The sequence below is a fragment of the Gallus gallus genome, chromosome Z (assembly GCF_016699485.2).
Source record: "Gallus gallus isolate bGalGal1 chromosome Z, bGalGal1.mat.broiler.GRCg7b, whole genome shotgun sequence".
Taxonomy (NCBI): Eukaryota; Metazoa; Chordata; class Aves; order Galliformes; family Phasianidae; genus Gallus; species Gallus gallus.
This window is the reverse complement of record NC_052572.1, coordinates 31,452,898-31,474,626: the sequence shown is the minus strand read 5'-3', so window position 1 is coordinate 31,474,626 and position 21,729 is coordinate 31,452,898. Positions and strand designations below refer to the sequence as shown.

The following is a 21,729-nucleotide window of genomic DNA, read 5'->3' as shown; positions in this document are numbered from 1 at the left end:
GAGCATATGAACAGGAGGGAGAATGACTGTTTATGAGGGTGGGTAGTGACAGGACAAGGGGGAATGGTTTTAAACTAAGGCAGGGGAGGTTTAGCTTAGTTATTAGGAGGAATTTTTTTCACTCAGAGGGTGGTGACACACTGGAGCAGGTTGCTCAAGGGGGTTGTGGATGCTTAAGCCATTTCTCATATGTCTTCTCCTCTAGGCCCTTTACCATCTTTGTAGCCCTCCTTTGGACTCTAATAGTTTAAGGTGGTTTTTGTACAGTGGTGCTCAAAACTTCACACAGTTGTCAGTGTGAGGCTGCTCCAGTGCAGTGTAGAGCAGAACAGTCACTTCCCTTGACTGGCTAGGAATCCCGTGCTTGGTGCACCCCAGGGTACAGTTGACCTCCCTGGCTGCCTGAGTACACTGTTGACTCACATTCAACTTTCTGTCAACCAGGGCCCCTGAACCTCTTTCAGCAGGGCTGCTTTCCAGTGTCTCATCTCCCTGTCTTTACGTATAGTCAGGGTTGCCCTTTCCCAGGTGTAGAATCTGGCCCATGCTCTTGTCAAACTTCAAGCAATTGGTGATTGCCCAGCTCTCTAATGGTCTAGATCTCTCTGCAAGGCCTCTCCACCCTTGATGGAGTCAACAGTTCCTCTTAGTTTAGTATCACCAGCAAACGTAATCAAAACACCGTCTAGTCCTATCTCAAAGTCATTTATGAAGATGTTGAAGAGAACTGGCCCTAAAACGGAGCCCTGGGGAACCCTGCTAGTGACTGGATGCCAGCCTGATGTAAGTCTGTTTACTTTAATCCTTTGGGCCCAACCTCTCAGCCAGTTGCTCACCCACCACACTAGGTTTTTGACTAGCTTTGTGCTGGACATTTTGTTCAGTAAGATACTGTGAGAAGCAGTATGAAAAGCTTTACTGAAATCCAAAAAGATATCAACTGGTTTCCCTTGGTCAGCTTGTAATAAAAGGAAATTAAGTTAGTTAAACAGAACCTTCCCTTCTTGAAACTATGTTGGTTGTGACCAATGACCACACTGTCCTTTGGGTGTTCTTCAGTAACTCCCAGCATAGTTTTCTCCATAATTTTACCAGGCACTGAAGTGACAGGCTTGTAATTACCAGGGTCTTCTTTCTTGCAGTTCTTGAAAATTAGGAGCATTGTTTGCTAGCTTCCACTCAACTGTGACCTCTTCAATTTCCCAAGACCACTGAAAAATACTTGAGAGAGGTCTTGTGATGACATTTGGCCAGCTCTCTGGCAATCCTGGTATGGATCCCATTGGGCTCCATGGATTTATATGCATCTGATTTGGAATGGTCTGGGAGTTGATTGTTACCATAGTCACAATCCTCCAACCTGGGACATGTGTGGTCCCAGAACCCATTATCAGTGTTGAATACAGAGGCAAAGAAGGCATTAAACATCTCTGTTTCATCTATGTGCCTTTTTTAAGGTGACAGATCTCATCAGGAAAGGAACCAATGTTCTCTCTGGTCCTCCTTTTGTTGTTAACATATTTTAAAAACCCCTTTGTATTGTGTTGGCCAGCTTCAACTCAAACTGAGCTTTAGCTGCACAAATTTTCTCCCTACAAAGGCAAACAGCATCCCTGTAGTCTTCCCATGTGGCTATACACTTTCTTTTTCTGCCTAAGCTCTAGAAGACCCCTGTTTGGCCACACTGGCCTTCTGCCCTGCCTCCTTAACTTCTGTTGCTTTGGAATTGCCTGTTTCTTAGCTCTCAAGAGGTGATACTTAAAAAGTGACCAGCACTGATGGACTCCAGTGCATTCAAAATGAATTTCCAAGGGGACCTTCCTAACTAGTTCTCTGAGCAATCTGGAATCTGCTCTCCACATGTCCAGGGTTGAGATTTTGGTGGCAGTTTTCCTCCTATCACCAAAGAATTTTAATTTGACTACTTCATGGTCACTGTGGCCAAGATGGCCAGCAGTGAGGTCTTCTCTGTTCACAAGCAACAAATCTAGGAGGGCACCTTTCCTCACCAGCTCCTTAGTACCTGTACCAGAAAGGTGTTTTAGAAATCTCCTGGACTTGTTTTTATAAGCTGTGTGGTGTTCTCAGTTAGCATCTGTCAAGTTGAAGTCCTCCATAAGGACAAGAACAGAGGTCTCTCTTAGATTCTTAGAAGTAATTCTTCAGTATTATCTTCCTGGCTGGGTGGTCTATAGAGGATTCCCACAGCAGTATTGTCTTTATTTGCTTGTCTCTTAGTCCTTACACAAAGGCTCTCAACTGTATGTAATCACTAGCTGACAGCTCTATACAGTCCAGACCCTCCATTACATACCACAACACCCCTTCACTTCTCCTCCTCTGCCTGTCTCTTTGGAAAAGCCTGTAATTGTCCATCAGAGCACACTGGTCACAGGACTCTTCCCACTAGATTTCACTTATAACAGTGACATCATAGCTCTGGACTGAGCCAAGGCTTTTCTCTCTTCTTAACTGTTCCTCACGCTGCATTCACTGGTGTAGAAGCATTTCAAATGTGCTTCATTGTACCCAGCACCTTTTGGATTAGACCGAAACATCTCACTAGAATGCAGCCCCTCTGATTGTGGTGTGCCATCTGATAGCTTGTGACCAGTTTTATAGGTGGTCTTCAGCTGCTCTACTGGTCTCACACACAGCCCCAGCCCAGAGGCTCATGTCTTGCCAGCTGGGTCTTATCCTCTTCCCCCTTCAAATATAGTTTAAAGCCCTTCGTAGTGTTTTGTCACATGTAGTTATAATCAGATACAATTAAATGTGAATGTGTGGAATGTGAGACAAGAAGGTGCTTCTGAGCCTACGAATAGATAAAATTTATGCTTTGGAAAGAATTTTTCATTTTACTTTGTCCTGTTGTTTTTCTGGATATATTCTTGCTAGTTACAAATTGCTTTTCAGATATATCAAAATTAAAAAGAGGCCTTCTTTAACAATTCCTAACATGACTGCCATTGTTTTACCTCTGTTCATTGTAATGGGATCTGTGGAAAAGAAACAGATATAACCACAACAGTCTGGATCAGTATGAGGTTAACTAAGAAAGTTCATTTTAACATGCACACTTCCAGTCATTCTGGATTCTCTTGAGAGGAGAGAATGGTGTCTCTGCTGCTGTCTCTGCAGCACTGAGGCATTAGACCATGGCCTTCCTGTAGATAAAATGAATAATATATGACCTATTAGTTATCTGTAAAGTGACAATTTGAGAAAGGAAGCTGAATTTTATAATTCATCTGTATATATTTCTTCAGCATTTGCTCTTCTGTGGTTACAGAATGAGGGCAGTTGCAGGATATGTAGAATTTGCAGTACTGAAAAAAAAGCTGAAAGCCTCCAAGAGGCCTGATTTGTTTGCCACCTTCCTCTCTGTTTCCTTTGCTTTTAATACCGTATCCCTAGTACACCATTCTTGGCAAGACTGTTTTAAAACTGCTTTTGCCTGCACGAAGTCTTCTTGGAGGAGGGAGCACTCACGTAATGATGCTGCAAGCCTCAGCAATTTGGATCTGGGTATTAAACATCAGTGAAGATGATGATTAAACACCTTGGTTTATCTCTTTCTTTCTTACAAAAACATAGTGACTGAAGTCTGCATAATGCTCTTGTGGCTGATGGTGACAGCATAATGTTCTTTCAAAATTGTAAAGAGGTAGTTAAAGCAGTAGGATGTTATTTTTCCTCTGACTGTGTTTTTAGATGGAGTTTTTCAGATAAAGAACTGAAATCAGAAGTCATATTCTCTTTTGGCAAATAGCATCATAGCTTTCCTGAAGTATCCTTTTTTTTGGGGGGGGGGGGGGGGGGCGGGGAGGATGGGGTGTGAGAAGGAAGAGAGAAGCAGGACAGCCCATCTATCATGCAGAAGAGACAACATGAAATAGGAGTATAGCAGGTTCATTATAGATTTTTACTGTACTGACTAATAGCCATTTCAAATACATGTTTGAGTACTGATGTCTGTATAAACATTCAGCTGTACAGTGACACTTGTCAGCTATGGAAGTGGATAGTAAGTACACATTTTGACAGCTGAAAGATGAGCATTTCTGACAAAAAAAATTAATGTTGAGATTAAGATTTTTAAATTGTATTTTGTTATCTGTTAATATTAAAGCATTACAATTGAAACATGAATTTAATATGCATTCTCCTGTAATAGATACTTTCATTAACAAAAAATAAATAAAATAAATTAATTCATTGCCATGATATTCTTCGTTGTGGACATTTGGAAGGATGCAGTAGGTGTTAGTGGAGGTTGTCATTATTTAGCTAAGTGGAACTTTAATTCCTACTGTCTAAAAAAGAAATTTTAAGTCTTCCAAAGAATGAGAAGAATAATTGCCTCAGTTAACTAGATTTAATTCTGTTTTAAACTTGTATGCATAGGAAAAAATAGCTGTAGTTATTGAACAGGAATTTATAAAATTGGAAAATAACTTATTTTTAAGAAGATGACAGTCTAAGATTGGTTTTTAGGAAGTCACAGAAAAGCTGTAAGCCACATCATACAGTCTTTAAAAGATGGTTTAAAATGTTATTTAAAAATAGTTTCTGTAATTTCATGTAGAAGAGGTTTGTTGTTCAGTTTTTAAAATTTTAGTCATTTATACTCATCAAATGAGTAAAAATGCTGAAGAGTAATATCCTAGGGGCACTGAGTTGGAGAAGGTATGAGTTATGTTGCTTTATGATTAAACACGTTACCTATGCTTAACTTCTCTGTTTTTAAGAACAAAAGTAAACTTTGTACCTTTTTCTTATTTTTTTACCCTCATGTCTGTGTCTAATATTACAAGCTTTCTTTCTATTTATATTTTTCTTATCAGACAGATGTTTCTGTTGATAGTTGTGAAGAAGGAGAGAAGTTTAATGTGGAACTCACTAAAAACACCCAGGGATTAGGAATAACTATTGCTGGTTACATTGGAGACAAAACATCAGGTAATTATACATTCCTACAGTCTTATAGCTTATCGTGTATTAAGGTGTAGCTGTATTAAATGTTGATGCTTGTATCTTTACTTTTTGGATAACACTTCTTAAAAATCCTTAATCATCCAATACCTTTTTAAAGAAAACGGAATTGTTTTCCATTTGTAAGAGATTCAGTTTAGAAATAATCAGTTTTTGTTAGAAAAACCCAAATTTATTTTTATATATTTTTTAATTAGGTTTTAAATTCATTCTTGGCTTAAGCTTGTGCTGATTGTGTTTTCAAAAAATATTACTAATATGGATTGAGCCACTTTTATGAGTGCTGGCTGGACTTTTAAAAGCAGATTTTCACTTTTAAAGACTGTTACAAAGTAACACGTTAGAATTCTGATGAGTTTTAGGAAGTGTTTCTATAATTCTTCTATTTTTATTTTTTTTTTAAGCAGCGTGTATAGTATTAACTGGCAGGTCAAAAATTCCTTTCTGTGACCTCTGATTGTACTCAGTGTTTGTTGATCTCTTGGGTTGTTACAGATTTAGGTTAACTTATTCATTGGGTCCCAAACTCACAGTATGAATAAATAAGTGCATCAGCGTTCATGTATAGATGTATATTTTTTCTGTGTAATTTCAACTACAATTTTCAGAATAATGATTCTCTGGTGCCTCCCTACAAGGATATGGCAAATAAAACACAGTTAAGAAGGAACAGTTTTTGAATACGCCATAAACCTTCTCAAAGTGCTGTGGTTATGACTCTTACTCGTATGCATATTGTTAGGAAAATTTATGGGCAGACATATTGCATATTATTGGCATAATTAGCTGTCTTTCAAGAACTGGAGCCATTTAAACTATTCTGTAAGTTAAAATGGTCATGGTTGATTTAAGTATGCTCTTTAGTATCTTCCAGTAAAACCTTTAGAAGGCAAATAAAGTCATAGAATGTGTGATAGATGTCACAGCATATTTTAGCTGAATAGATTTTGAATTATTATACTGTGTGTGGCTGCATTACAGTATCTTCATGCCTTAGGTGCTAATTGAGCATCCTTAATTTTATGACTAAACAATTAGGTAAAGAACAGTTTTATCTGATAGAATCAGCGATAAAACTGCTGGACAATGAGAACTGTAGTTAAATCTTTCTTTAGCCTGACAAATAACAGCTTGTTATCTTACTACGCAGCTGTTACAGGATATAAAAATGCTTGGAAAATAGGAGGATGAGCCATTTAATTATTCACAAATGCTAAGAAAACAAATGAATAAAAACCAGAAAACAATTGTCATTCTTATAATTTAAATATACTTGTTGTCTTACTCTTCGTAAGCTAAGTATAGTAATTAGAGCAAACCAGAAATCTGACCCTCCTCTTTGCTAAATTTTGTCATACTGAGGCTAAATAAGGTAAGTCTTTTGGTCTTTGAAGGCGCTGGTATATCTTGACAGCTGTTAAAACCCAATTACAGGGCTGTGACCATGAGACCTGTTTTCATACCAGTTCATGCTAATATTGATTTTGTATATAATACTGCAGTCATCCATTTAGGATAACCAGATATTTTCCCTTTACTGAGATGAAGTTGTTTCAAATTTTTCCTTTTTTTTTTTTTTTTTTTTTTTTTCTGAAACGGATTCTTTTTTCAGAATTGCTTTTGGGATTTTTTTATGAAACTTTCCATAGTTGTTTTTATGTATCTAACCTTTTCTTCTGATTCAAAGTCAATAATTGCCTAAACTAGATATATTTTGAGGATTGGGTTTTTTTTCTGCTTTTCTCTCGTCTTTTTTTTTTTTTTATTGGATGAAAATTGATGAAAAGCCAACATTTTAGTCCTTCTTGTTTTATAACATTCTGCATTTATTTACCCAAGCACGCAGTTTCTTAAGCATACTAAGTATACAGAGAATACGGAATTCACCAGATTAGTGTACCCAAACAATATTTTCTGCTTTTTGATTTTAAATCTAACCAAGAAGAAGAAGAAGGGATGCTTGTTTTTTTTGTTGTTGTTGTTGTTGTTTTTTTGGTTGTTTTTTTTTGGTCAGTATTGATTTTTTTGGCATTTAGATTAAGTTAAACTAGAATTTTTGATTTTGAGTAAAATCACATCCAATGCAAGTTAGCATTAATGAGGCTCTCGTCTTTTAGGAAAACAGTATTATATATGTTTTACTTAAAGCATGTACTCTCTTGTGTTTTTCTTCCCTTATCTTACTTGTAGATTGTAATTTCTTTCCTCTCTTTGCTGGTGATATTAGTAATAAGTTATTTGCATTACTTAAACTGTTTCTTTAATTTATTAGTTAATGTAAATTGCTCTGTTTTTTCATACCAGAACCTTCTGGTATCTTTGTGAAAAGCATTACAAAAGGCAGCGCTGTTGAACAAGATGGCAGAATCCATGTGGGAGATCAAATTATAGTTGTAAGTAAGCAAAGAAATGAGAATGCTTGGAAAGCTCTATACTTATACAAGTTGTTAAAAAATGCTCATATAATACTCGCTTAAAACATTTAAGATTGTCACTGAAATGGTCAATCCTTTTTTAACTGAGCATTCAATTACATTAGCTTTCTGATTATGCCACATGTAACTCACATTTCTTAAGGAAATCTGCTCGTATGCATGTATCTTATCAGCAGGACTGTTGACACTAGTTAGTAAAGGCAGAGTTTCAGAGTTTGATACAAATTATGCAACTATTTTCAAAATGATTTTTAACATATATTATAATAGTGTTATTAAGAATTTTGACTTTCAGAAAAAATATTTTCATACCTTACATCTGGACTTGCAGATAGCGAAGGCAGCACTAACAACAAATTACAGTCTCTCTCTAAGTAGAAATGTGCCTTCATGTTTGGCAGTGGAAGTATATATGATATTTATAATTATTTAAATGTTGAGCTCAAATGGCTGAAACATATCAACAATGTGGTTTACTAATGTAGTGGGAACATTAAATAGTCCTGGATTATTTTTAATTACCTTATGTTTAGAAGGATGACAGAGTTGGAAGTAGTTCGGAGAAGGGCAAGAAAATGATTAAAGGTGAAAGAAGAGCTATTCTTTTTTCAGGAGGAGTTACAGTAATGGAGTATGTATGCCACGAAGATAGCCCCAAACAGTTACTGGGGTAAGGGGCTGTAATACTGCTTGAAGGTATTTCAGAAATTACTGGTTTGGAAGAGTGAGATGGATTAAAAATAGGGTAATACAGAGCTCACAGAAAGAAGAACAAAAAGTTGTGTGTACTGGGGCCAGTGGGATGAAATTGAGCAACTCCAGAGTATTCAGAAAACAAAGCTGAGTTAATGAGGTAAAATATCTAAAACTATATTCATTAAAATACTGGACTATAAATAACAACTGGGCAGCTGGTACAGTGCTTGATAGGGAATTTAAACTTCATTGTGTTCAACAACAGAGTTCCCTATATCTGACATTATTTGAGCCTAGAGCTGTGCTCTGTACTTCCTCCTGTTACAGTGAACAAATGTGCTCTTCCTCACACCACTCTAGCTAGTTGTCCTGACCATGGCTGTATTTATTTAGTTTATGTATTGTTTATTTGGTTTATATATAAAACTTCCCCCCCCAAGTTAGTTCCTACTTGAAGGTGGGGGTGTTGGAGCAGTCAGGTAGGCTGTATGGGGCACCTTGAATAGTACTTCCTGTCTCTTCTCAGCTCACAGAGCATATCTGCATGGCCTTATTGTGACAGGCACCCAGAATACTTCTCCCCACTTTGCTGTGGTGTTGGTTGGTAGCTAACTAATGAGTGTTCAAGTGAAAGTGATTAGTGTATTGAACATTTGTATGTCTTCCAGGTTTTTGTTCTTGTTCTCCTACTTGCTTTGTATTCTGACAGATGCTGATTACTAACAGTATAGCTGTAGTCTGGACATTTTCTATCTTTCTGCTAATAAGCTACTTAATCCTGCAGGTGGATGGAACAAATCTTCAGGGTTTTACTAACCAACAAGCAGTTGATGTTTTGCGACACACCGGACAAACAGTTCGACTCACTTTGATCAGAAGAGGGCTTAAGCAGGAAAATTATATTCAGCCCCAGGAGGACTTCAGTGCTGCTGTTGAAAGGGACTTAATGTTACAAACAGTGGACAGTAGCACAGCCAAAGGTAATTAAAACTGGCTTTACTGTAAATTGGACTTGAAATATTTTTCTTCTTAATTACAAACTGGAAATAAAGTTGACTAAATTCATTCTCAGTTGCCATTCCTGGTGCTATACATGAGTGGAAAATTTGACCTGTTGCAGATTCATTAATCTTTTAGAAACAATGGTATTATTTGCTACATTTTCAAAGTAAATATTGAAAACTCTGCACTTCACTATGAGCTGAAGTCCTTCAAGGCTTACATCCTGTAAATCTTTGAATAGTAAGTAGGCAGGTAGTGTTTTATTCATGCTGAAGGGTGACAGCAGTGTTGGAAAGAAAGCAGAGATACTCTCCACACTGGAAAAAATGAGTCTTGTTTCCTTTTACTCTTATATATCTGTGTCACAGTCTTGAGGTATGACAGCAGTGGCTTATATGTACAAGTTATTAATAATCTGATAGGTCATTAATTATGCTTGTGTACAAAGTTCAGAAAGCATGGCAAATACTATTTTTGTTCATGATGAGATGTAATTTGTGAAGCTTAATGTTACACTGTGCGTACCTTGAAGTGCAGGTGCCAGATCATGGAAGTCCATGTGTTTGAATAGAATATCCACGTGGAGCTGGGATGATAAACGGATTATTTTCAGCTACATACGCTGTGGGCTGATATCAGTAGACATACACAACAGCTCATAGTCTGAAGCATAATACCCAACTTGCAGAAGGTTTTGAAAGATCTAGTAATGTATTCTCTGTATGGCATCCTCTCATTCCTACCTTCAGCAGAAATTACAGAGGAAATGCTTAGAAAGTGCTGTTTTTCCAGTCCAGTAGTGTTCAAGACAGCTGACAGACAGCAACATACTTATCAGAATTCTGTAGCAGGAGAGATTTTCTACAAGTGAGAACATTGCCATCTGTGAAGTATTACATTCTTGAAGTCTATACCGTTTTCATTTTTCAGTGTCCTGTGCTTCATGAAAGAAGGAGAGAAAAAACAAAAAACAACATAAGGTGATACAGGGGACACAGAGAGAAGGCAAAACATGAACAGAAGATAAAATACCTTTAAATATAGTGTTTCTTCTGGATCCTTTATGCCACGTTCTGTTTGGAAAATGTGGATTCTCTGGTCCAGAGTCATTGCTCTGGCATATGTCCATGAAGGTGATGAAGACATAAAATAGCTCAAAATTCTTTTTCTTCTTTTTCCAGATAGCAGTGAACCAGAACAGGGATCTCCATCACAGCCATGCAGTGGCAGTGCAGTAAACATCAGAGAGGACATAAAACAGCAGGAAACAGGTTCCCAGTGTTTGATATTTTATTCTGTGAAAATGCACTTGTCTGTGCTTATGTTAAGGCCCAATGTTCTGTGTGTCTTTCTGTCATGTGTGCTATGAAAGTGAGGATGTACATTTAGGAATTAATCATACATGAAAATATGTACTGCCTGTGTACTCTTGAGTGCCGTAAGCCAAATACTTTGACAACTACCATATATGTCTGAAAATAATTACATTTATCAAAAGATGTCACATGAAACATTCTGCTTTTGCTACATATTTCTCTCTTGTTTTAGTCCATTTATATGTTTCTACTTGAACTTCTTATCTTTTTCACTTCCTTATTCCCTAACATGCCTTTTGGAGACTTTAACCACCTGTGATAAGTTTCCATCTCACAAAGTCCCAAGTCATTTCAATCTGTGTTCAGTGATTGCATTTGAAATTCAGTCAGTTCTGATGTACTGATAAGCTTTTTCCCTTTTGTGGAAGTTCTTATTTTGTAGTGGGTATTTTCTTTTCACAGTTAAGGCACTTCGCTGCATTTCACTTGTGGGCATATGTTTTCCAGACTGAGACAGCTGTGATGTACTTTCTAACATTTTCTTGTATCCAGAGCTTTGAGAGAAGCTGAAAAGCATCCACCCATATGATTTTTTTAGTAGATATTTTTCTGTGTATCTTTTTGCAACTTCTGCTTTCCGTTTTTCTAGGTAGCTGAATGATTTGTTTTTAAGACCTTTTCTTCAGATACAGGGTCTCCACTTTGGAGGAAGCACTGTCATACTTCAGTGCTACACAGCACCTATGCAGCTGGCTTTATTTTTATTAATATTCCTGAGCTCTGTTTAGGTTTATGACACTGAGGCTGTTAATCAGTTTAAATTCTTACGGAAAGTCACTGTGACTTCAGACCTTAATCTTTTAATGAAGATTCTAGTCTTTGTTTCCGGTGAGCATTTAGACCTGAAGAGTTTGTTTGATTACTTGACGATATGCCCATCATGGGCTGAGGGCCTTGAATGTGTGGAGTTCCATTAAATCTGTACTATTTAATCTAAATACTGAGTGTTGTTTGCCTGTTTCTTTGTTTATTTCCTGCCCTAGAATCTAAACAGTTTGAATGAGGAAAAAATAAGCAGGAGAAAGTAATTTCCTCATTTTTTCAATTTGCAGATAAACTTTCAGTCAGTTTAAGAGCTGCTACATTGTTCTGTCTAGCCTATCACTGTATTTTTCATAGCATTGTGATTCTTCTTCTCCTTCCATTCCAGTAGTGATTTCATTGTTGCTTTTTAGCTAATATTTGGCTATTTACTTCTCTTTATATGGGTGGTCCTTAGTGAACGTAATGAAAAAAAAAAAGAAAAAAAAAAAGCTGTCACATGTTCTTTCACTGCCCTCTAGGGCCTACATGTTTAAAAGATCTTTAACAGTCATGCTTACACTTCTGAAAATATAACACTTCCAGATTTTGTTTGAAAACTTCTCCCTTGGTTACTCTTTATAAAATATAGGGTCCATCCAAAGGGAGCAGGATTCAGTATCACATCTGTAAATATTTCAGCCATCCCACTGAATCAGTCTGATCAACCCACCTAAAGTCTGACTTAACAAATGTTTGACGCATGTATATAACTTTCATTTACTTTGTGCCTGCTTGTCTTTCTGAACACCAAGGTTAATTTAAATGTTTCCTTTCTTCCTAGCCATTTAAGACAAATGTTTTGGTTGAACTTCATCTTTCAAACTACAGTTAGTTCTGGGGGCTGGGATGTTTCAAGTTGTGCAGGTTGCAAATAATTTGCAACTATTCTGCAAGTTTTCCATCTGGCAAACCTAAACTCAATGAGACAAAACTAGTCATATTTAGGAGAGTGCTGGCATCATGGATTGATAGTGCAGTCTTGCATGGTGTATTGCTTTACCAGTGATAGAAATAAACAGAGCATTTTAGTTTTTGTCATAGTAATCTCAGACATAACTTCTAGATTTCCAGCTAAGTGCTACAGAAGAAGAAGCAATGAAGGCAAAATGGCAGAGAATAATGGGGTCAAATTATGAAATAGTGGTAAGTAAACTGTAATTGTTATTAACTGTCTTTGAATTTGTGCACCTGTTACGTTTGTATACAAATATATGTATAATGTATTCCTTTACAAAAAATTATACACATGTCCCTTAATCTGTAGAGATGTTTTTGTTCTGAGGATAAATTTTGCATATATATATATATATATATTTTTTTTTTTTTTTTCCATAGTGATGTTGGTGAATTAATGTTTTGGTTTAACCTGACAGGTGACTGAGCACTACACAGTTATTTACTTGCACTCCTCCATCCTCTTCCCAGTGGGATGTGGGAGAGAACTGAAAAAACAAAGTAGAACTCATGGATTGAGGAAAAAAAATCCCCAAAAACTATTTACTAAGATAGAGAAAAGGATAATAATTATGACAATTATATAAATGTATATAACAAGTGATGCGCAAGCAGTTGCTCACCACCCCCTGACCAATCCCCAACTAGCCTCCAAGCAGCCTAAGAGAGATGAACTCTCACTCCATTCAAAACTTCTGCATGAAGTGGTGCGGTATAGAATACCCTTTTGGCCAGTTTAAGTCAGCTGTCCTAATTCTGTTCCCTCCCAGCTCCTTTGGCTGTTTCCTAAGGATGGCCTTGGCTCTATGCAATGCTGCTTAGCAAACTGTAAACATAGGTGTGTTATCAACCAGTGTTATTCTTTTTCTCCTAGAACCAAAAGATAGCATTATACCAGACACTGAGGAAAACAATTCTGTCGCAGCTGAAACTAAGACAAATAATCACAAGTATCTTAGGTTATGATGGATATTGTTTCACACATTTCCTGCCTTTGTGAGGGTAATGTGTATTAGACAAAAAACAGTATTCGAGGTAAACTTCAGTGCTCCCTTGCTTAGCCAAAATTCAAACTAGATATTGAAATCTCCTACCCAGTTCTTTATACTGAAAGAATTCTTCAGTGTAATGATAGAAATAATGCCTAGGACATTTCTTGCACATACAGTTGAAAAACAGTGTAGAACAAACAAAGGCAATGACAGAGCCTTTATTTGAGAAATAGGAACAATAGGAAAAGACATCAAAAAGGAATTAACTCACCCCTCCCGGTGACAGTTTGGAGAAAGGGACAAGCTGAGGAATGTGACCCTCCCCGGTTCGTATGGTCGCGCCTCTGGAGAGAAGGGCAGGGGCAAAGGGGTACCCTCACAGACTCAGATTGCACAGGAACTATTGCAGAGACAGAAGGGGTAGCTCCAGAGCACCCCCCCGGCTCCAGGCACCCACACACTCATGTAGCCCACCCGTTGGTTCAGGCTGTGACCTTGGAATTCCCCTATAAACAGCATTTGAGTTTAGAACATAATGACTTTGGCGTATAATTTTGAAGTAGTCTTTGCAGAAATATGTACAATTAGATACACTGTTGTCATATACACTTCCCACTTGCATGTGCTGAAGTGCTGTATGTGATTAAAGCTGCTGTTTTTGCTGCAAGACTCCCATTTGATCCAAGCATTTTTCCTGTTATTATACAAATGCAAATTTGAGTATGCAGAGCCTCTTCTTGTTTTGCATGAATCACATTGAGTTGGTCTGCCTTTCAATTTGTATTCTCTTTTGTTTTTTAATTCTTATTTTTGCCTCAGAGTCTGAATCACCACATAAAGGCAGGTTAAAGAATGGGTCTGTGGTGTTCACTTCTTATCCATGCCTGAGACAATATAGTCATTTTATGCCAAATAGGTTTTTATCTGTCATGGTTCCTGGGTTATGCTCTGTGAATCCATAATAATTGTTTGCTTTCCACAGTAGTCTAATAGCTTGTGATTGCACAAACTTCACTAAATGTGGCCTATAGATTTTAATTTTTATCTTATGGATTTCTTTACCCTCTCAGTGCTTTTATTGTATTGGAAAGTTTAGGTTGGATTCTTTCTTTTAATCTGTTGCTGCTATTTTTCAACAGTGTTGTTGAAATAACTAAACTAAGAAGTATACGTATTTTTGCAGTCAAAAAGTCTGCATTAAAAATAACAATATTTCTAGTTTCTCTTTTCTGAAGTAATGATTTCCTTGTGTGTAAACTGCATCTGAAGGTTATGGATATGGCTGAAAATTTGACCAAAGCAACCTTTTCTTTTTTTAATCTCTTAGGTTGCTGTGGTTAGCAAATTCAGTGAAAGCAGTGGGCTAGGAATAAGCCTTGAAGCTACAGTGGGACATCATTTCATCAGATCAATCTTACCAGAGGGGCCAGTTGGACGAAGTGGCAAGCTGTTCAGTGGTGATGAGCTTCTGGAAGTAAGAAAAAATTCTACTTCTTCTTGGTCTGCTTTTAGTAGGATTTTTGAGAAGTGATTTGCTTCTCACTGGTTACAATTTTGGGAATGTAGCATATCTAAACTTCATACCAGCCATAACCAGAATTGTTTCAGCAGTCACTTCATATATACTTATGCATTTTTATGTGATTACATGTGCTTTTTTGCATATCTCAGCTCATAGCTGATTTTTTTTTCAGATAAAATTGAAGGCCATGAAAGAAGAATATCTAGTAAAAGCATTTAGATTTAGTAGAAATATCCCTTACAGTGAAAAGAATAAAACAGTGGTTTGTTTCCTTTCCTAAATTATTTTCTTAGAATGAAGATGTGAGTTTGCTTTGCATGACTGAGAGAAATCAACATAATCCATATGTTTTCATGCTTGATATACCTGTTTCATGCAAGTCAGCTAGTATTGTTTGTTTTCATATTTGTGTATTCCATGCTTTACTCAGGGGTTCTGTGAAATGATATAGTATGTCATGTTTGTAAGATGGCATCCCACATCCAGCTCAAAACATATCTTGGTGGCTTGTTCTGAACTCCAAATTGAGTAGACACTGAGGGTTGAAAATCTCCATTTGAGCTTTTTGTAAAAGTATATATTAATGATTTTAAAATAATCAGATAATTAGTTTATGTTTTTCTGTTTTTGTTTTTTTTTTCATGTTTGTTCATTGTACTTCTACTAAACACTGTGCATTCTTCATTTCTTGAGGTAAATGAGATCTCTTTGCTCGGAGAAAACCACAAGGATGTGGTCAATATCTTGAAAGAACTGCCAATTAAGGTGACAATGGTGTGCTGCCGTCCAGTGGCTTCCTCTGTCAGTCACACAGAAGTACTGGAGAATCTAAGTCTATCTGAAGTTCAGCTTGCAGAAAAGGTATTTAAAAAAAGAAAAGAGAAAAAAAAAAACATAAGAAAAAGACTGTTTCCTTGAAGAAAAACATGAAGAGGTCTTTTATAAGATTAGAAATACTTCTCTGATATTTTAGGTCTTGGAAACAAATAAATAAAAAAAAATCAAATTGTATTCATTAGCTGTATGTTAAGCCAACCAGAAGATGTATGTACTGATAGGCCACATGCAGAAATCATTAGGGACACAGAGCTATCTACACAGGTTACTTGGATTTTGTTCTACAGGTGGGCTTTTTTAGAGTCTGATTATATGTCAGCTGGTTTTGAACTTGACACAAATTCTGGGTTGTATTGAGTAGAAATGAACATGCACTTCATGGCTGGCAGGCTTCTGTCACTCATAAGTTAAAAGCTCCAGACAATCTGATGTGATAAACATGTAGAAATGACTTTCAGTATAACGAAACAACAGCATTTATATGAAAGAAAGACATAATTCTTACTTCTGGACAAGGCAAAACATTCAGCTGATTTTTGCAAAGCTTTGTTATGAAATCAAAGGCAGATGTATATACATGTGTGTATGTATGTACATGTGTTTGTGTGTATGTCCTTTCTTTTTTTTCCAAATGTTCTCACTCAGTGCTGCTATGTTTTAGTTGAAGCCTATTTACAGGCATACCATTTAATAACTGATATTTTCTTTGTATTTGAGCACATATATACTTAACAAGATTTTCTGAAGTTTTTTCATTTGACAGAAATTCCATTTTGAAAATAATTTTACCAGGGGGTCCTGTCATACATTTCCAGCATGGATAATTAGTTGCAAAGGCATTAATTCTGTGCTAGACTTAATCAGGCTTGTTTTCTTACTCTGCAGAACGTTTGCACTTTCTCATTGTTTTGGGAAACATTATCTTGTTCTTTCTCAGTGAATGTTTCCAGCAAATTCACAGATGTTTAACGTTCACTGTGTTTTAACAGGCTCATATAGATCTCGGATTCATTGGCTCTTCGAACACAGAGGAAACAGCTTTGGAAATTTCTACAGCTCAGACTATGGAAGAGGTGCAGAACTCTTCTTTCACAATGTGGGAAGCAGAAGTACAACACACTGAGCTGGAGAAAGGAAGTATGGGACTTGGATTTAGCATATTGGACTACCAGGTAACCTTTATACCTTTTTGTTTGAGTAGGAAACAAAATACTTGGTATTATTTGGGTCTCAAAGTATGATATAAATAAGTATTTTAATGGTAAATGTTAATGGAAACCAATACAGTAAAGCTAAATTGATGTCACTACTGGCAGGCATCTTACTAGCTACACTGCTTATTCCTTTTAATGTATTACAACTAATGATGGAATTCATCTAAGTCTGGAAAAAGCGTATTTTCCAACAAGCTGGCCAAACTTACAAGGAGAGCTTTGAATCTGAATAATGATGAGAGTTTTGAGTAACAGGGAGTTGCCAGGGGCTGCTGAGGATTGAGGAATCAGCAGGGTAATGTGTAAGGTGCCTCAAATGAGTTAGGATGCATTTAAATAAAAAGGAAACACAGTCAGTAGTCCTGCTGAAGTCCCTCCATACTAATGCATGTAGCATGGGTGAAGAACAGGAGGAATTAGAAGCTGCTGTGCAGTTAGAAAGCTATGATCTAATCGTGATCACTAGAAGTTGGTGGAGTGGGTCACATGATAGGAGCACTGTTTTCAATGGCTATAAACTGTTCAGGATAGGCAAGGAAGGAAGGAGAGATGGGGCTTTTGCCCTCTATGTTAAAAATGGACTGACTGCACAGGGCTGACTTTGAAAAACAGATATGAGCATGTTGAGGAGCTATGGTTAAATATTTATGGCAAATCCAAAGAAGGAAACCTCATAGTTCGAGTTCGCTACAAGCTGCCTTATCAAGGGAAACCTTCTGATGAAGCATACTTACTCAGCTGCAGGAGGCTTTGTGCTTGCAGGCTCTGATCCTGCTGTGGTACCTCAGTCATCCTGATATCTGCTGCAGCACAGCCAGCTGTTAAGCAGTCCAGGAGACTCTTGGATAGCTTCTTAAGCCAATTGATATATAGCCCAATCAGAGGAGCAGCACTGCTAGACCTGATGCTTACCAATGCAGATGAAAGAGAGAGGTCAAGGTAGGTAGCTGCTGGGGCTACCGTAGTCATGCCGTTGTGGGCTTGAGGCATGATCCCGATCCTGAGGGATATGGGCCAGATGAAGAGTAAAATGAAGACCCTGAATTTTAGGAGTGAATTTCCATCTGTCTAAAAGGTCAGTTGATAGGACTCCCTAGTAAGTGAACTGCCCTCAAGGCTAAAGGAAAACAGGACAGGCAGCTCCCTAAAAAGAAGAGGTCTTAATGACCACGTGTAGGAAATGCACAGAAGACAAAATAGCTAAGTCCTCCCTGCCTTCTTCAGTCTGTGGTGAAACGTTATTGTAGCTTTTCTCAGTATAAAAGGTATTTGTAAGAAAGATTTGTAAGGAAAAGAAAAAGGACATATACTGAAAGGGGTTACAGTTCCAGTGTGAAAGAAGGTTGGAACTATATTGACTGTAAGGGAAGGAATTTTTCATGAGAATGCTAAGACTCTGGAACAGGTTGCCCAAAGAAGTGGATACCTCATCATTGCAAGTGTAAAAAGTCAGGTTTGATAGGGCTTTGGGCAACTTGTCCCAATGGAAAAAGTCCCTGCTGGGGAAGAGAACTAGGTGGTCTTTATAAGTCCCTTCCAACTCAAACCATTGTATGATTTTATTTTACAGGTTCTAATGGTAAGGATTTATTCTGAAAAATAAATAATGAGTAAAATACTAGCATCTTGAGAAAGATGCTATGGAGCATCTTTATGCTCTGTTTATAGAGCATATTTATCATATGCTCTATGGAGCATATGCTATGAAGCAGATTGTCTTGAGGGAGATCACATGGCATGTGCGGGACAACTGGGGGATCAGGCCTAGCCAACATGAGTTCATGAAGGGCAGGTCCTGCTTGACCATCCTGATCTCCTTCTATGAGCTATTGACCTGTCTGGTGGATGAGGGAAAGGCTGTTGATGTAGTCTACCTAGACTTCAGCAAAGAATTTGACACTGTCTCCCACAGTATTCTCCTGCAGAAGCTGGCAGCCCGTGGCTTGGACAGGTACACTCTTGGCTGGGTAAGGAACTGGCTGGAGGGCTGGGCCCAGAGAGTGGTGGTGAATGGAGTTAAATCCAGCTGGCGACTGGTCATGAGTGGTGTTCCCCAGGGGTCGGTGCTGAGGCCTGTCCTGTTTAATATCTTTACTGATGACCTGGATGAGGGCATTGAGTGCACCCTCACTAAGTTTGCAGATGACACCACGTTGGCTGGAAGTGTCAATCTGTCTGGGTGTAGCGAGACCCTACAGAGGGATCTGGATAGGCTGGATAGCTGGGCTGAAACCAATGGGATGAGGTTCAACAAGACCAAATGCCGGGCCCTGCACTTTGGCCACAACAACCCCAGGCAAGGCTACAGGCTTGGGGCCGAGTGGCTGGAAGACTGAGTAGAGGAAATGGACCTGGAGGTATTGATTGATACTCGACTGAACATGAGCCAGCAGTGTGCCCAGGTGGCCCAGAAGGCCAATGGCATCCTGGCTTGTATCAGAAATAGTGTGGCCAGCAGGAACAGGGAAGTAATTGTCCCCCTGTACTCAGCACTGGTGGGATCGCACTTCGAGTACTGTGTCCAGTTTTGGGCTCCTCACAGTAAGAAAGACATTGAGGCCCTGGAGTGTGTCCAGAGAAGAGCAGCCAAGCTGGTGAGGGGTCTGGAGCACAGGCTTTATGAAGAGCGACTGAAGGAGCTGGGATTGTTCAGTCTAGAGAAGAGAAGGCTCAGGGGAGATGTTATTGCTCTCTATAACTACAAGTGAGCTGGGGTGCGGCCTCTTCTCTCGTGTGACTAGTGATAGGACTAGAGGGAACGGCTTCAAGCTGTGCCAGGGAAGGTTCAGGCTGGATGTTAGGAAATACTACTTCTCTGAAAGGGTGGCCAGGCACTGGAATGGGCTGCCCAGAGAGGTGGTGGAGTCACCGACACTGGAAGGGTTCAAGGAACGTTTGGACGTTGTGCTGAGGGACATGGTTTAGTGAGAACTATTGGTGATGGGTGAATGGTTGGACTGGGTGATCTTGTGGGTCTTTTCCAACCTTGGTTATTCTATAATTCTTATGATTCTATGATAAAGCTGACCTTCTGATGTGCCACGGTTGTGATGATGTACGTCTTAGAATATTCCGGCATCTTGCCATGAATTTTGCATCTGCAGTGAGGGTGCCCTTGCTTAGAGTAAGATCCAATAAAGGACTTAAATGCTTAAAGCAGGATTTACAAAAATACAGGACTGTAATTCTGAAATCCTATGCTTAGCTGCTGTCTATCTAGGATGTGCCTAGATGTCCTCATTAATTTTGTGTTTGACTTCAAAGTTCCCAGTCATCTCAAGCTGTGATTCTTGTGCCCCTGTATCAGAACAGCTGTGTGTCTGTGTCTTGTTTGCATTTGGTCAGGTTCCAACAAACGTCTCTCCTCCGTTTCCAGTTGTCACAGTGAATATTTTTTAATTTCTCATCGGAGTTAAGTAACTTTTCTTCTGGTCAGTGTAGGCTTTTGCTAGTGTGTTTGATGGTTTAACAGGTCTCTGCTGAATCTTGCCCTTGATGAAAAGCACAGTGTGAGATAACTTGTAGGTGGAAGTTATTCCTATGGTGCACTGCTTAGAAATAAACTGTGCCTCATAAATATTTTGCATTTGCTCACAAGTAAATGTGAAGAACAGAGGAGTTTTAAATATATAGGAATTGTCAAGTATCTATGTATATGGTTATGGCTTAGTGTGTTACTCTTAATGCTCTGCAGTGAGGCTCCATAGCTGAGCTTGAGTATTTGGATCAGCACAAAGTAAAACGTGCTTTTGCTTTAGCCTCTTCTGAAGTATAGACACAAACTGTGATTGTCTGTGGTTATTTAAAACATTGTGCTTTTTAAAGATTGTTGGAAATACCTTAAGTTGCACATATTTTGCATGTGTGAGTTTTATTATATCATGCAGGACTGCATAGCTTTCTGAAACTTATTTACCTTTTTTACCTTTGTTTTTGTCTATTTTATAATCGCTGTGATTTGTCCTGTGTTCTCACACGTGAGATGAGGTTAAAACATTTCAGTTTGTCAGTGAAGGATCTGTTTCCATCTAATAGTGTGAGCAATAAACTAAATTTGCAGTAAGGTTTCTGTTCATATTTTGCTTTACCCATCACATTCTTTTAACAAATTTTCAATGAGCATTGACTTTAATCAGGGCTATGCTTACACTAATTTATTTATCATGTTTTATACAATGGCAGGCCTTTGGGAAAGTTTACATCATTCTTTCCCCCAGGAAGAACTTGAGGGATGTAAGAATCACATACAATGGAAATTTTTTTTCTTGTTTGTTTTTTCAAAAAAAAAAAAAAAATGTGCAGTGTCATCTCAAATGGCATTATAGATAGTCTTTAAAGTGTGGATGAATCTGTCAGTGTTTAAGTCCAAACATAATATCTACCTGTATATCAACTTAGAAAGTATTTCATTACCCCATGATATTTTCTGTACTGCATCATTTGCTCCAAATTGTCAAGGGTGGTCTTAGCTTTCTTTTATGGTGTACATCCTTTTTGGCATTGGCATTTTGGCATGGAAAATTACTGCAGTTGCTTGCCAGTTTGTAGGTGTTTGCTTTTCTCCTTCCTTTGCCATCAGTAAAGCTTGTTCAAGGTTACATTTCTCCTGTTTTTCTGTGCCTGCAAGTGAATTGATTTGAAAGCAGCAGATGTTGTCTACATAGCAGTGGATGTTGTCTACCTTGACTTCAGTGAGACTTTTGATCCTGTCTCCCAGAACATTCTAATACCAAAGCTGAGAAAGTGTGGGATAGATGAGTGGGCGGTGAGGTGGGCTGAGAACTCTGATCTCCATATGTCTGTTCCAAACTCTACAATTCTGTGATTCTGTGAAGTTTTAACAGCTACTGGTGTTCCTTGTCAATGTAGACAATGTAGACTATAAGAATTACACACATTTCT

General features: G+C 38.1%; 1 protein-coding gene across 22 annotated transcripts in view; it reads left to right on the top strand.

The window, feature by feature from the left end:
- Positions 1 to 21,729, top strand: part of MPDZ (multiple PDZ domain protein) — a 100,155-nt gene that overhangs the window by 24,396 nt on the left and 54,030 nt on the right. For all 22 annotated transcript variants that reach the window (XM_040655587.2, XM_015280115.4, XM_040655586.2 and 19 more), the window contains 8 exons: positions 4,848 to 4,962; positions 7,300 to 7,388; positions 8,911 to 9,106; positions 10,310 to 10,399; positions 12,372 to 12,451; positions 14,582 to 14,728; positions 15,470 to 15,637; positions 16,603 to 16,785. In XM_040655587.2, the coding sequence (XP_040511521.1) occupies positions 4,848 to 4,962; positions 7,300 to 7,388; positions 8,911 to 9,106; positions 10,310 to 10,399; positions 12,372 to 12,451; positions 14,582 to 14,728; positions 15,470 to 15,637; positions 16,603 to 16,785 (1,068 nt within the window). The remainder of the gene's footprint in view (positions 1 to 4,847; positions 4,963 to 7,299; positions 7,389 to 8,910; positions 9,107 to 10,309; positions 10,400 to 12,371; positions 12,452 to 14,581; positions 14,729 to 15,469; positions 15,638 to 16,602; positions 16,786 to 21,729) is intronic.